General features: G+C 42.5%; 1 protein-coding gene across 1 annotated transcript in view; it reads right to left on the minus strand.

Moving 5' to 3' along the window:
* Nucleotides 1–2,324: 2,324 nt before the first annotated feature.
* The window catches only part of LOC108247446 (slit homolog 1 protein), a 137,265-nt gene continuing 126,988 nt past the window's right edge, over nt 2,325–12,601 (minus strand). Inside the window, exon 38 of the mRNA XM_037974921.1 lies at nt 2,325–6,645. Coding sequence (XP_037830849.1) covers nt 6,383–6,645 — 263 coding nt within the window. The 3' untranslated portion in view covers nt 2,325–6,382. The remainder of the gene's footprint in view (nt 6,646–12,601) is intronic.

The following is a 12,601-nucleotide window of genomic DNA, read 5'->3' on the forward strand; positions in this document are numbered from 1 at the left end:
TTTCATTTTGTTTTGTACTTTTGATTAAAAAAATAAAAATACCTTCCAAACCTTTGACCAAAGCTAATGTTTGAATGATTTTCAGATGAATATTCCATGTCAGCTGAAGTATTACATGCCACATATATCAGGAGACAGGTCTGTGGAGTTGGTACATCATGCTTCAGTGCCAAATAACCTGCAATAGTACAACTGTTATTAGACTAACTGGAAAGTTTAAAATAATATTTTGCCCATTTTTGAAGTGTAAAAGTCACAAATAATAATATTTTACAAAGTGTACATAGCTGTTTGACTAACCTGAGTTTGGAAAAATGAAGTGTAAGAGCAACAGGACTGACGTGCTAATAGCTAGTAGATTGCTGCCATCTTTAAAAAGCGTTGAACTCCAAAACATTATAATGGTTGGACTGACCATCTGCCTGTCTGTATGAAGCACTGGCTCTACTCTGAGCTCCCCCAGGATTACATTTCTTCAGTCATGATCCACTCCTTCTGACCAGGGGTGAGGGTGAGAAAATGAAGCACTTTGCCTTTCTGCTGAACTACTTCCTTCATCTCAATAGACTGAACCAACACCCTTATTACTAATCCGCTTCATATTCGACTCTGAACCACCCAAGTGCATGCAAACAATAGTTTTTTATGCCATAATTTTCTCATTGCAATATACATGGATTTCTGTGGTTATTATTAAGCACAAATTGTAGCAGCAGCAGTGAGCTGTAGCACTGCCTGGCCCAACCTTGACAGAGACAAACAGACTGACTCCTGATGCTTCACTCATGTGCTGATAAGTTTAAAAGTTTAAAACTTCTTTTACACCATTTCTTTCATCTCAGCAGCACCCGTGAGTTTTCAGTCCCTGCAGAACCCTGAGGGCTAAATTCGGGAGGTGTGTGGTTTCTATTAACGGGATGTGTGAGCATACATTAAGAGGTGAGGAAGACAGCTTGATTTTTTTTTTTAATTTAAGGCTTACTGGACTCATTGTAAAGCAACACTCATGTTAAAGTGTTTTCACCTGTGATTAAATGTATGCACTGTCGGTGCAGTATGGATGGGTGTATTATTGGTAACAGTTATTAGCCCCTTTCGCTATTAAAACTGCCTCCATCAACCAATTTCACTTTTATAAAAAATGCCTTTCCTCTGCTTTTCAAAGTTCTCCTACAGAATAACACATCTCCTGGACAAAAGCAGATGATGTATTTCTCTCTACATTTCTGATTGCAGCAGATCGTCAGTGTGAGGAGATGCAGAGGCTTTATTGGAACTGGGGGGTTGGGATGCTGCTGCCGTGAATTTATCCTCCTTTAAAGACCCTGAAAGACAGAGGAGAGAGAGGGGGAAGGGGTAAAGATGAAGGAAGGTGGAGGTGGGGGTGATGGAAATATGCAGCAGCTTTCACCGGAGAGCCAGCTGGACGGGTGTGTGTTGGGGGAGGAGAGTCAAAGCCAATGGCAGGTATATATTATGTTTTATGGTTACGGAGGGACGCATAAATCACTGTTTCATTAAACCCCCCCACCTCCTCTTCCTCCTCCCAGTGGGACCTCCCTCTTTCTCTCTCTCTCGTCTCCAGCCATTCTTCGTTCGGCTCACACAATCTTAAAACACAGCCTCCATCGCTCCCCTTTACCTCTTTCACTGTCCTCCTTACCTCACTCTCTCTGGTTCTGTCTCCATGAGCTGCAATCACATGGACACAATGAGGTCAAAGGTCACAGCAACAAGACAACCACAGAGAGTTCAGAGGTTAAACAGAAATGAAAGCAATGAAGGATAAACAGCTCTTTATTTAAATAAATATGAAACAGAAGCAGTGCTGCTCATCTTCCCGTCAGGTGAAACAACACAGTCAAACATGAGCAGATTTCTGCTCCCCTCATGTGGTTAGAATCCCCCCCAAAATGGCGTTTTGTTCTTTAAAACACATTTTTCTTTCTAATACAACCTACAGATGACACACTGACATCTTTTCCAACATACAAAAATACTATGAGCAAATCAAACACATCATAAACACATAGTACAATCTGTTAGAGTGTTATCGTGTGCAGCAGGACTGCAGGAATGTTAATAACGATTGTAACAAAACTACATTAGTTTCATTTAAATTTGTGACACAACTCTGTCTTTATAAAGTCAGAAATAAAAACATGTTAAACCTTCATATTACAGATCTTTTGTTTTAGCTTGACATCCATATAAATAGCCTGATGTTATATACTGTATATGTAAACTACAATTTTAATGCCTTCACTGCTTCTCTGACGAACCACAGAGGAAATGTTTGATCTGAGTGAGTAGATTTTATTTTATTTTTTTGTGAATCTCATTATGATGAGCGGCATCTTGTTTCTCAAAGGGTTTTATATTTCTACATTTGTGAGGATCTTCATGAACCATCAGGCCTCTGATTTCCAAACCTCCGTCTGTCTATGTAATGACTGAGCTCCATACTTAGGTATTCTTCCCACTACAATTAACATATCAGCAAAACTGAATGACTCTCACTGTTCTTAATTTGAGGAATATAAACATTTTGTTTTAGCCCTACATTTTTAAATGTGTTAAATATTTTGCAGAATGGATTTTTGCTTATTTCTAATTCACACATACAAATAATTTGGCAACAGTTCCACAAACAATGCTGCTGTGTGTAAAAAGAGGTGTCAAGTCTTGTGTATCATTCTGAACACCCATCAGTACACTTTATTTTCTAGAGAACAAGAAAAAATCACTTGGCAGAGAATTTGTTTTGAGCCTACATCAAGTTACATTACTGTTGGGAGGTAATTAAAAGTAAAAATACTGTATATTTGCTGGTTATCATCTGTTCAGTGTGTTGATGACAGTAAATCTTTGGAACATTTTGTTTAAAGTACAACCTTTAACAGTTTTGAATTACTATAACCTATATAAAAAAGATCATTGTTTAAAAAGAATTCTGTTTACGTTTTAAATTTGTCCACTCAAACAACCTGAACACACAGTCATCAGCAGCAGGCGTGTCCTCTTTATGCTCAGTTTTAAATTGTTGCCAACAAACAAGTCATTGTTGTTATAGTGCTCTAAACACATTGATGGTTCTAAAACCCTAACAAAAACTACACAGAACCCAAAACCAAAGTTCTAAGAGGACAGTTCAGATCTTCTGAAATGGGGCTCTTTGTAAAGGTTTATGAATAATTAACATCTTACTTGTTGTGGACCTCAGTTTAGAAAAATAGAATTTAATTCAGAAATGTATAATGAGCTAATAACTAGTCTGAACCAAATTCAAGGTGGATTGCTACCATCTTCAAACAGCTCTAATCTCCAGAGTCATTAAGTGGTTATGTTATTCACATAGAATACTGCATTCAAATAGCTGCAGCTGGCTGTGGCAATTCTGGTGCAGCCAGAGCCACACTTCCTGAAAGAATATCATAAATGTTCTGCCAAAAATAGCCATGTTCTGCAAAATGTTGTGTAAAGGTTTTAATATTTTGGGTTTGCGTGAACCCCCAGGATACACCAGGAGTGCTGCAGCTAGTTGCTGCTACATGTCTTGGGCTTGCAAATAATCATGGAATTTAAAGAACAGCAGTGTAAAGGTCAATTAAATATCAACATAACCTGCTCTGAAAATTTGGGGATTGGAGAGGTTTTAGGATGGCAGCAATCCATTTTCGTCTTAACCTCATTCAGACTAGCCATTAGTTTATCAATTCTGTTAAAATTAAACTTTGTTTCTTCAAACTGAGGTCATTCAAAGAGACATCTACAATAGGTAAGTTACTCAAAGCCTTTCCATAGAAATTCATGCTTAAATGTCCAAAATCCTTTTGATTATTATTAAACAACTCAGACAATACAACCAGATGAAACATTTTCCTATTTAAAAAGTCAATAAAATCAGAAGACTAGAACAAACACTTGTGCTGTAATGCCCCCTCTGATAGTAAAATGGGAGTGGGTACACCAGAGGTACAGTGTCGGTATAGTGTCACAACCTCCCTGCAGCATGTCAGTCACTTCTGTCATCTTTAGCCTTCAGGATGTGTTCAGGTCACCTGAGAGAAACTGACCTTCAGAGCCTGCATTGATTCATTAATATAAAATGAGCTGTTGGTCAGCTGACCGCAGCAGATGGTCCCACAACTTTCCAGCAGCAGGTGATGCTGATAATTACCTACAACTGTTTCCCTCCTTAAACTGCCATCAACAATGGGATCACTGCCATCTTTCTAATTATTAAGAAAGACATGTTTGTTGGTGGCCATCTTGAAATGGAATCAATCCAAAAGGTTATCACTTTTAGATGTACATCCAATTATTACACTCTGCAAGTTTCATTAAAATCCATCCAGTGGGTCATGACATGATATATTTTGGCTAACAGTCAGATAGGGTTGACTCAAAAAACTGTTAAAATCTATTGATCTCATCTTATCAGTCAGTGCTTGAAGTAACTTTATCTTCACATTGTAGCCATTTGTTGCTCTATTATACATTGAACCTTTAAAAGTGTAGGAAATTATTAAAGGTAAAACAGGACTTGGGCAGAAGACTGCAAGATGGAAGTGACTATAAAAAACAGTTTGCCCACAGCATGTTCTGTGCATCTGAATTTATGCTCATTTCACAAAATATTGCAAAACAGAAGCCAGGTATCAAATTTCAGTAGTTCATTGTCATATACAGACACAGACAAATTTGTTTATACCCTTTCGGTAAAGTAAGAAAAACCCATAACATTTGGCTATATGACCATCTCCAAGCAGCTGGATGTTCCTCTGACTACAGCTGCTCAGATTATTCAGAAGGTTAAGATCCACAGGACTGGAGACAACCTACCTGGACGTGATCACAATAGGAAACCTAATGACAAATTAAAGAGATAGATAATACGAATGGGATTCAAAGAGCTTAGAACAACTTCCAAGAAAATTAAAGGTGAATGCCAAGGTCAAGGTTCATCAGTGTCACATCAGACCATCAGTCTATGTTTGAGCAAAAGTAGATTTAATGGAAGATGACTGAGGAGGACACTCATAAAAAAGCAAGACTGGAATTTGCCAAAATGCATATTGAGAAGCTTCTAGAAAAATGTCCTTTGGCCACTTAAGACAAAACCTGAAGCTCTTTGTTAACAAGTCCCATCAGCTCTAAATTCACAGAGCCAAAAATAAAATACACAAAGAAAAGAACCCTGTGCCTACAGTGAAACATGGAGGAGGCTCGGATCGGTTCTGGGGCTGATTTGCTGCATCTGATACAGGGTGTCTTGAATCTGTTCAGGGTTCATGAAATCTCAAGACTATCAAGACATTCTGGAGCTGCTCAGTGTTGGAAAGCTTGGTCTCAGTCTCAGGTCATGGGTCCTCCAACAGGATAATCATCCAAAACACACAGCTAAAAACACCAAGAATGGCTCAGAACCAAACATGGGATCATTCTGAAGTGTCCTTCTTAGCCCTGAGCTAAATCCTGTTGAACATCAGTGGAAAGAGCTGAAACATCTGGAGAAGGAACCCTTCAAACCTAAGACCGATGGAGCAGTTTGTTCAGGAGACAAAACACTTATGGACAGGTGTAGAAGTCTCAGAGAGTTTTACAGAAATCACCTGATCTCAAAAGATTGATTGGGAAAGGTGACTGACTCAAAAGGTTGGGAAACCACCTTTATGTCAAGATCAGTTTCATCAGATTTTTTGTTTGTTTTTATTAATTCTGGTGAACCAAAATTCAAAAGCAATGACTGGTTTTCATTAGTTTATTTTTAGTATTTTTATTCTTGTTATTACTTTTGTCAGTTTTAAGTTATTTCAGAGAACGTTTAAGGTTTTTCTTATTTTTTCAGCAAAAGGGTATAAACAGATTTGTTCATGTCTGTAAACTCAACTGAACCCTTTAAAGAAGAAAAACAAAGTGGACAGTTGAAGCTAACATCCATGCAAACACAGCTGAAATATCAAGAGCCAACAGCAGCAGCCAGGCTTGCAGGAAACAAAGATTCAAATCAAAATTTCACATCTTTTATATCGTTGATACAATGAAAGTATTTTTTTTATCAACTTTAAATTTAACATTTCAAAATTAGCTGAATAAATTTCAGAACTTGAACTGTCAGACATGGGTTGAAGTTAGTTAGGGTGCAAGTTCGCCTGTAACTGGGGAGGAAGAGGAGGAGGAAGATGAGGTTGACTTGTTGGTTTTATGTTTCAAGAGGGATGTTATAAAACAATCTGTACACAAACACACACAAAACAAACACCTAAAATGTATGTTTCTCTGTGGGAGTATTCCTACAGTGTGTGGATCTCTGTAGTTTGGTTTGTACTGGATTTCAATATGTGCATATGGGCATGTGTGCACCATAACTTCCACAGCACTACACACACTCCTTGCAGCCACATTCCACAGGCTTCTCCACGTCTTGTGTGAATGAGGTCCCGTTGGTGCATTCGAAGGTAAGCCGTCGCCGTCGGATCCTCAGAGGAGCACAGCAGGAGCCAGTTCCAACTCCCCGCTCTGTGTCTGTTTGGCATCGGCCCTGACACTCGACCCAGGAGAAAGGTTTGGACGTCTGACAGAGGACAGTGCCGTGCTGCAGCAGGTGGTAATCTCTGACGGGTTCACCTCGACATGGAGACTCTGTAGGTGGGAGCACAAGCTCAGCTTTAAAAAAAGGGCCCAACTGCTTTTCAGAACCAACTGAAATACTTTTTGACAACGTTTCTGAATGACTAAACATTTTATGCTAAGAAACCAAAGGAGGGAACAGAAAAAAACAAACAAAATAAACAAAAAAAAAAATCTACATAATTAAATAAATAACATATTTGGCTTACAAGCAAAACTAGAACATTTCTGAAGAAATTTTGAAGGGTGCTAATGCAGCTACTGTCTGAAATCCCAGCAAGTTTAAAAATAATATGAATTTACTTGTTTCTTGATGTTTTGATGTATTAACTGTACAAGAACTGTGAAGAGAATGTAACAAAACAAACAATTATGAACATAAATATAAACAATAGTAATATATGTTAGGTTAGGTCAGATGTTAGCCTTAGCTCAGGTTATGATTGTCCCTCTTTTGGTTCTGGAGCTAGTTGTAGGCCCCGAATTTCACACAAAAGAAACATGAAGGGTAGCAAACTTTACTTTTAGAAGGATTTATTTGCATATTTACAAACTAGGAAATGAGTAATGAAAGAACAAGTCTAGAAACTTTACAGCAAAAAGGGTGATTAGATTGATAAATCAAGAAAATGATGTTCAGATACCAAAATATCAATTATTATTTAAACCACTAAAATGGGATAAAAGAAGCAAAGGCCACCAAAAATATGTACCAAAATAATTAAAAGCAAAAAATACATAAAAATAAAAGTAGTATTGCTATTATACAACTGAGTCAGTATGTTATCAACCCCAGATTAATCATACATTTATGTTACTAAGGACACAAACCACAACCATATCGCAAATAAATGAAGCAACCTGACCATTTAAAGGGAATTTTCTACATATTAGTGAAGTCCCTGTGGGGTACATTAGTGAATGTCGAAAGTTGTTCTTGGCATGTCCTGGATGGAACATCCCAGGATGGATGAAGAACTATCACAGCTGCTTATGAGGAAAGCTTCAGTCCATCTCCAGCCTTTTGTCCTTGGCAATATTTGGCTAGTGTGTCTAAAATATCCTTTAGACCAGCTGAATGTTTGTAGCTGGCTCTGATCCTTGAAGGAAGTAAACAACTCTGGACCTCAACGCTAAAAGTTCAGTGTCTTTAAGCAAGTGCAGATCTGACTTGAGAGGATCAAGAAGCAAATAGACAGGGGTTCAACTCTTTCATCATCCTTTATTTATTAACTGGGTGATATATGCAGCAGATTCATCATCAGTAGCCCCAGTAGGTTGAAAAACTTGCAAACAAAGTAAAAAAAAACAGAATTGTGAAACTAAAACCTGAACTATCTGATGGTCAAATCTCCATTAACATTTTATTTTAAATAACGCCTATTTTACTTTCCAAACTGATACAAACCTAATCCCTTTAAGATCTCAGCTCTCTAGAATCATTAAATCAAAACCACTATTTGAATGAACCAAACAAACTTAAACAGCATCAAATCACCTCAGACTTAAGCAGGCCTATTGAATATACACACAGCATCTCTATGCAACCACCTCTGGCCATACATCCAACTTAAATTTACAGAACTATTCCAAACAGATTAATAAATTTATTTCCTTAGAACTGAGGTTCTTACTCACCAATGCATGTCTACTCTTCTCTTCAAGCACCGACTCTAACAAAGGACTCACACCTGCTCTAAAAAAATCCAATCAGTACTGGAAAGCTTCATGCAGGGCCGTAGCTACCATTGAGGACACCGAGGTCCGGACTTTAGTATTTTTCTGCTGTGTATATTGTAAAAAAATCAATCAAAACAACGCTTTTGAATGGTGTGGTTCTCTGCGTAGCTCCACCAGTTTACTGTAGGAGGCGCTGCAACTGTGTTCAGTCAAACTCAATGTCTACGAAGAAGAGCGCAGCTTTGCTAACTTACTGCTAAAATAAAGACCAGAAGAAGAAGAGCGCCACTTACGGTGAAACAACCGAGGTAACTCGCTGAAAATATTCTCCTTCAATTCCACGAAGCTGAAGTTGGTTTCCGATTGCAGCTTCCAATTCAGAAAATGGCTAAAGGGCGATTCCACCTAATCTTTCACTACCTTCAGCATCTTTAATCTACTCTAGTTAAAAAACTACAACACCTAGACACTTCAAACCTGGACCAGATTATTCTGCACTGATTGCAGAACGTTTAAAACCAAGTATGTGATTTGTGAAACCTTAATCTAATTTGTGAAACCTCAATAAAGGGGGATTTTAGCACTTTTTTTTCTTTTACATTCGGACCACACAAGAACTGGTCCAGGTCCAAAACTACAACACCTCACTGAACCGGTTAGCTTAGCTGTCTCCAGCTCCGTAGCTTTACAGCCATATCTGCCTGAAACATGGAGACCGACAGGTTCTCTAATAAAGCGGAGAAAAGCCCACAGGCACGAACCTGCCCGTGCGGTAACAAAATTTCAAGCTGGGACACCCACTCGTCGTGTGTTGTGTGTCTTGGGCTGAAACAAGCCCAAGCAGCTTTTAACTCTGAGGAGGTGTGCTCGCTCTGTAGCCGGTTCTCCCTCAAAGTGCTTCGTTGCCGCCTGGCCCGTCAGTCGACATTGTCCAGCAGTGACCCACTGGCTTCTACAGCATCTGCACAGGAACCAGCAGACCAAATGGTTGCGCTGACCGCTTATGCAGAAGCCGGTACGAGTTGGGGCGAAATCCTCGACTCCGTGGACCCGCTGCCACCGGGGGTCTCCGAGTTCGGCCTCGAGTCCTGCTCGCTGGATTTCCCGGCAACGGGTCACTGCGAGCTTTCCGACGCCGAGTCGGGGCTACCTTTCTCGGATAACGACGAGGACTATGACCCATCTCCCCCGCTTACGGGTCGGGTTGAAAAACAGGCCAACCGGGTCAGGAAGGCTCATCCTCGTCGGAACTGGATTTTGACTTGCACGATGTGTGCAAACGCGCAGCTGCCAAGCTTGACATCCAGTGGCCCGAGGTCCAGGCTGAGGTAGTCCGCTCCCGCTTTGACGGGAAAAAGTTGCCAAAGGCACGGAAAACAGGTAAACAACTGCTACCAGTTTTTCCGGAGCTGCTGGAAGAACTTTCCGTCTCCTGGCACAGCAAGCCCTTTAAGGAGAAGCACCCAGTGGCAGGCAGTTCGGTGCTGGACTGTGACGGGATGGAAAAACGCGGCCTCCGCCAGCTTCCCCCAGTCGAACCGGCGGTTGCGGCACACCTGCACCCGAAGACTTCCATGTCAGCGGGAGGGCCCGCTCTCCCTTCCAGGGCCGACCGTTTTCAGTCCAGCCTCACGGAAAAATCCTACCGAGCAGCCGCGCTCTCAGTCCGGGCATTAAACGCCTCATCTCTCCAGATGGCTTACCAAGCAGAACTCGAGGAGCAGATGACCGCCTCACCAGACACAGCACTGTGGGAGGACGTGTGCATCATCACAGATCACTGCCTGCAACTCCACAAGGTTGCGATCCAAGCCCCGAGCAGAACCATGGGACTCATGGTGCAGCAGGAGAGGGCCAGGTGGCTGAACCTCACCACACTTTCTGCTAAGGAGAAGGAGGACCTTCTGGACACCCCCATCACACCTGAGGAGTTGTTCGGTGCAGCGGTCACCTCAATGCAGAAAAGATGGGAGGAGAAAAAAAGGGATGATGAAGCGATGAAATTGTGTTTGCCCAGGCGTACATTTGCCACCGGGACCACAGCTCCTGGCACCCAGCGCCAGACCTTTGCTCAGGCAGCGGCTTGTTTGCCCGCCACTTTCAAAATCTCTAGGCTTCCTAAGAATTCCTAAGAAAACGGACTCTCCTGGAGCGTTACAAAATGAAAGACTTGGGTGAGCTGTCCTACATCCTGGGCATCTTAGTTATTCAAGACAAAGCAAAAAACTGCATCTTTCTTCACCAGAAACAGTGCATTGAAACCATTCTTCAGAAATATGGGATGGAAAAACCAAATCCTGTTGCAACCTTCTAGAATTGCGCCGCTCAAGGTGGCTGCATGTTGGAGTAGCTCTGTTCTTCTGAGATATTGCTTTTGAAAACTTTATTCCTCTTTTTTTCTGGATGTAAATCACTTTTTTTGGATGATTACTTCCTTTGGTATCGGATGCTGTGCAGCTGGAAGGATTTTTACTATAGCTTTTTTTACTTTTGGACATTTTGTTATGATGCATAACCATGACAACAAGTGTTAAATGTGAAGAACCCTGAACTCCAGTCATGGCCAAAACCAAGAAGACCACCCATAAATCCACCGGAGATGAAGCTCCCAGGAAGCAGCTCGCCACCAAAGCTTCCCGCAGGAGCGCCCCGACCACCGGCGGAGTGAAGAAGCCTCAGCGCTACAGGCTCGGGACCGTGGCTCTCAGGGAGATCCACCACTACAGTCCACCTAGCTGCTCATCCAGAAGCTGCCCTTCTAGCACCTGGTCCAGAAGATCGGCCCGGACTTCAAGACCGACCTGCGCTTCCAGAGGTCAGCCGTCATGGCTCCACAGGAGGCCAGCGAGGCTCACCTGGTGGGACTCTTTGAGGACAGCAGGACCGAGGACAAATTGGGACAGACCGCTACAAGAGACCCTTCCTGCCCACAGCCATCAACTCTTTAATAAAACCAGGATTATGAGCTACAACAACATTTAATTTCCCTTTGGGATTAGTAAAGTATTTAAAAAAAAAAAAAAAAAAAGGACACAGGGAGCTGCACAGGCACCACAGAAGCCCTTTGTCCCAAAAGCCCAGTGGCAGAGGAAGTCTGAAGGCCCCCACCCCAACCAGCCACCTCCCACCTCCACTCAGACGGTCAGGAGGAGGAAGCGGGTGGCCTGACCTCCTGCATGGCCGGGGAGTGCGAGCAGGGATCGCTCTCCCCCGTGGCTCCAGTTCCGGGCCCGTTCGGCAGTTTCAGCCGGGTTCAACGCGTGATCGAGAGGATGTCCGAGCCTGCACGACACGCCAGAAAGAAATGAAGGAACTGTGTTCATTATGGGGAGTTCCATGGCGAACCCCGACCAGGTCCCACAAGCACATTTATTTGTTCAAAAGAAATAAATGTTCACACACTGCCGCATCCAGGCCACGAGCCGAGGGCGCAGGAAAAAATGTTGAAAAACATAAAAACATTAATACCGGGGGATTTGGCCCATCCTTCTCAGGAAGGACTGAGCTCTTTCCCCCATGTCAACAGCGCTGCAGCCAGTGGAACGCCACGCGCATGCGCAGTGCAGACCGGGGCTGTTCACCGCCCAACGCCAGAAGGGGGCGCTCTCAGCCCGTATTTGACGGACTGGCCTGTCAGCCGCCTGTCAATGAACACAGATCTGTGGGAAGAGTGCTCAAACTCAGAGTGGGTTTTAAAAACCATAAAGAGGGGAAACAGGCTGCAATTTGCAATAACCCCTCCACGTTTCAGGGGAGTGATTCAGTCTCAAGCAGAGGGAGAAGCCGCTTTTGTTCTACAAGAGGAAATCTCCTCGTTGTTAGAGAAAAGAGCGATAAGGCTGATTCCTCACAAACACTGCCACGAGGGGTTTTATTCACGTTATTTCCTCGTGCCGAAGAAAGGCGGATGGGGGATGCGTGCCATTTTAGACCTCGGGGGCTAAATGAGCATCTGAGAAAATACAAATTCAGGATGCTGACCCACGCCTCCCTGTTGCGCTTCCTACATCCTGGCGATTGGTTTACTTTAATCGATCTCAAGGATGCTTTTTTCCACATCCCCATTTATCCACCACACAGAAAATACCTCCGGTTTGCGTTTCAGGGAGAATGTTACGAATATCTTGTACTCCCTTTTGGCCTCTCTCTGAGCCCGAGAGTGTTTGTAAAATGCACTGAGGCGGCTGTGGGCCCCCTGAGGAGGCGGGGCATCCGGGTGGCGATGTACATAGACGATTGGCTGATTGCTGCGTCTTCCCACCAGGAGGCTGCAAAGCACACAGCTGCA

This window comes from Kryptolebias marmoratus, linkage group LG3 (assembly GCF_001649575.2).
Source record: "Kryptolebias marmoratus isolate JLee-2015 linkage group LG3, ASM164957v2, whole genome shotgun sequence".
NCBI classification, from domain to species: Eukaryota; Metazoa; Chordata; class Actinopteri; order Cyprinodontiformes; family Rivulidae; genus Kryptolebias; species Kryptolebias marmoratus.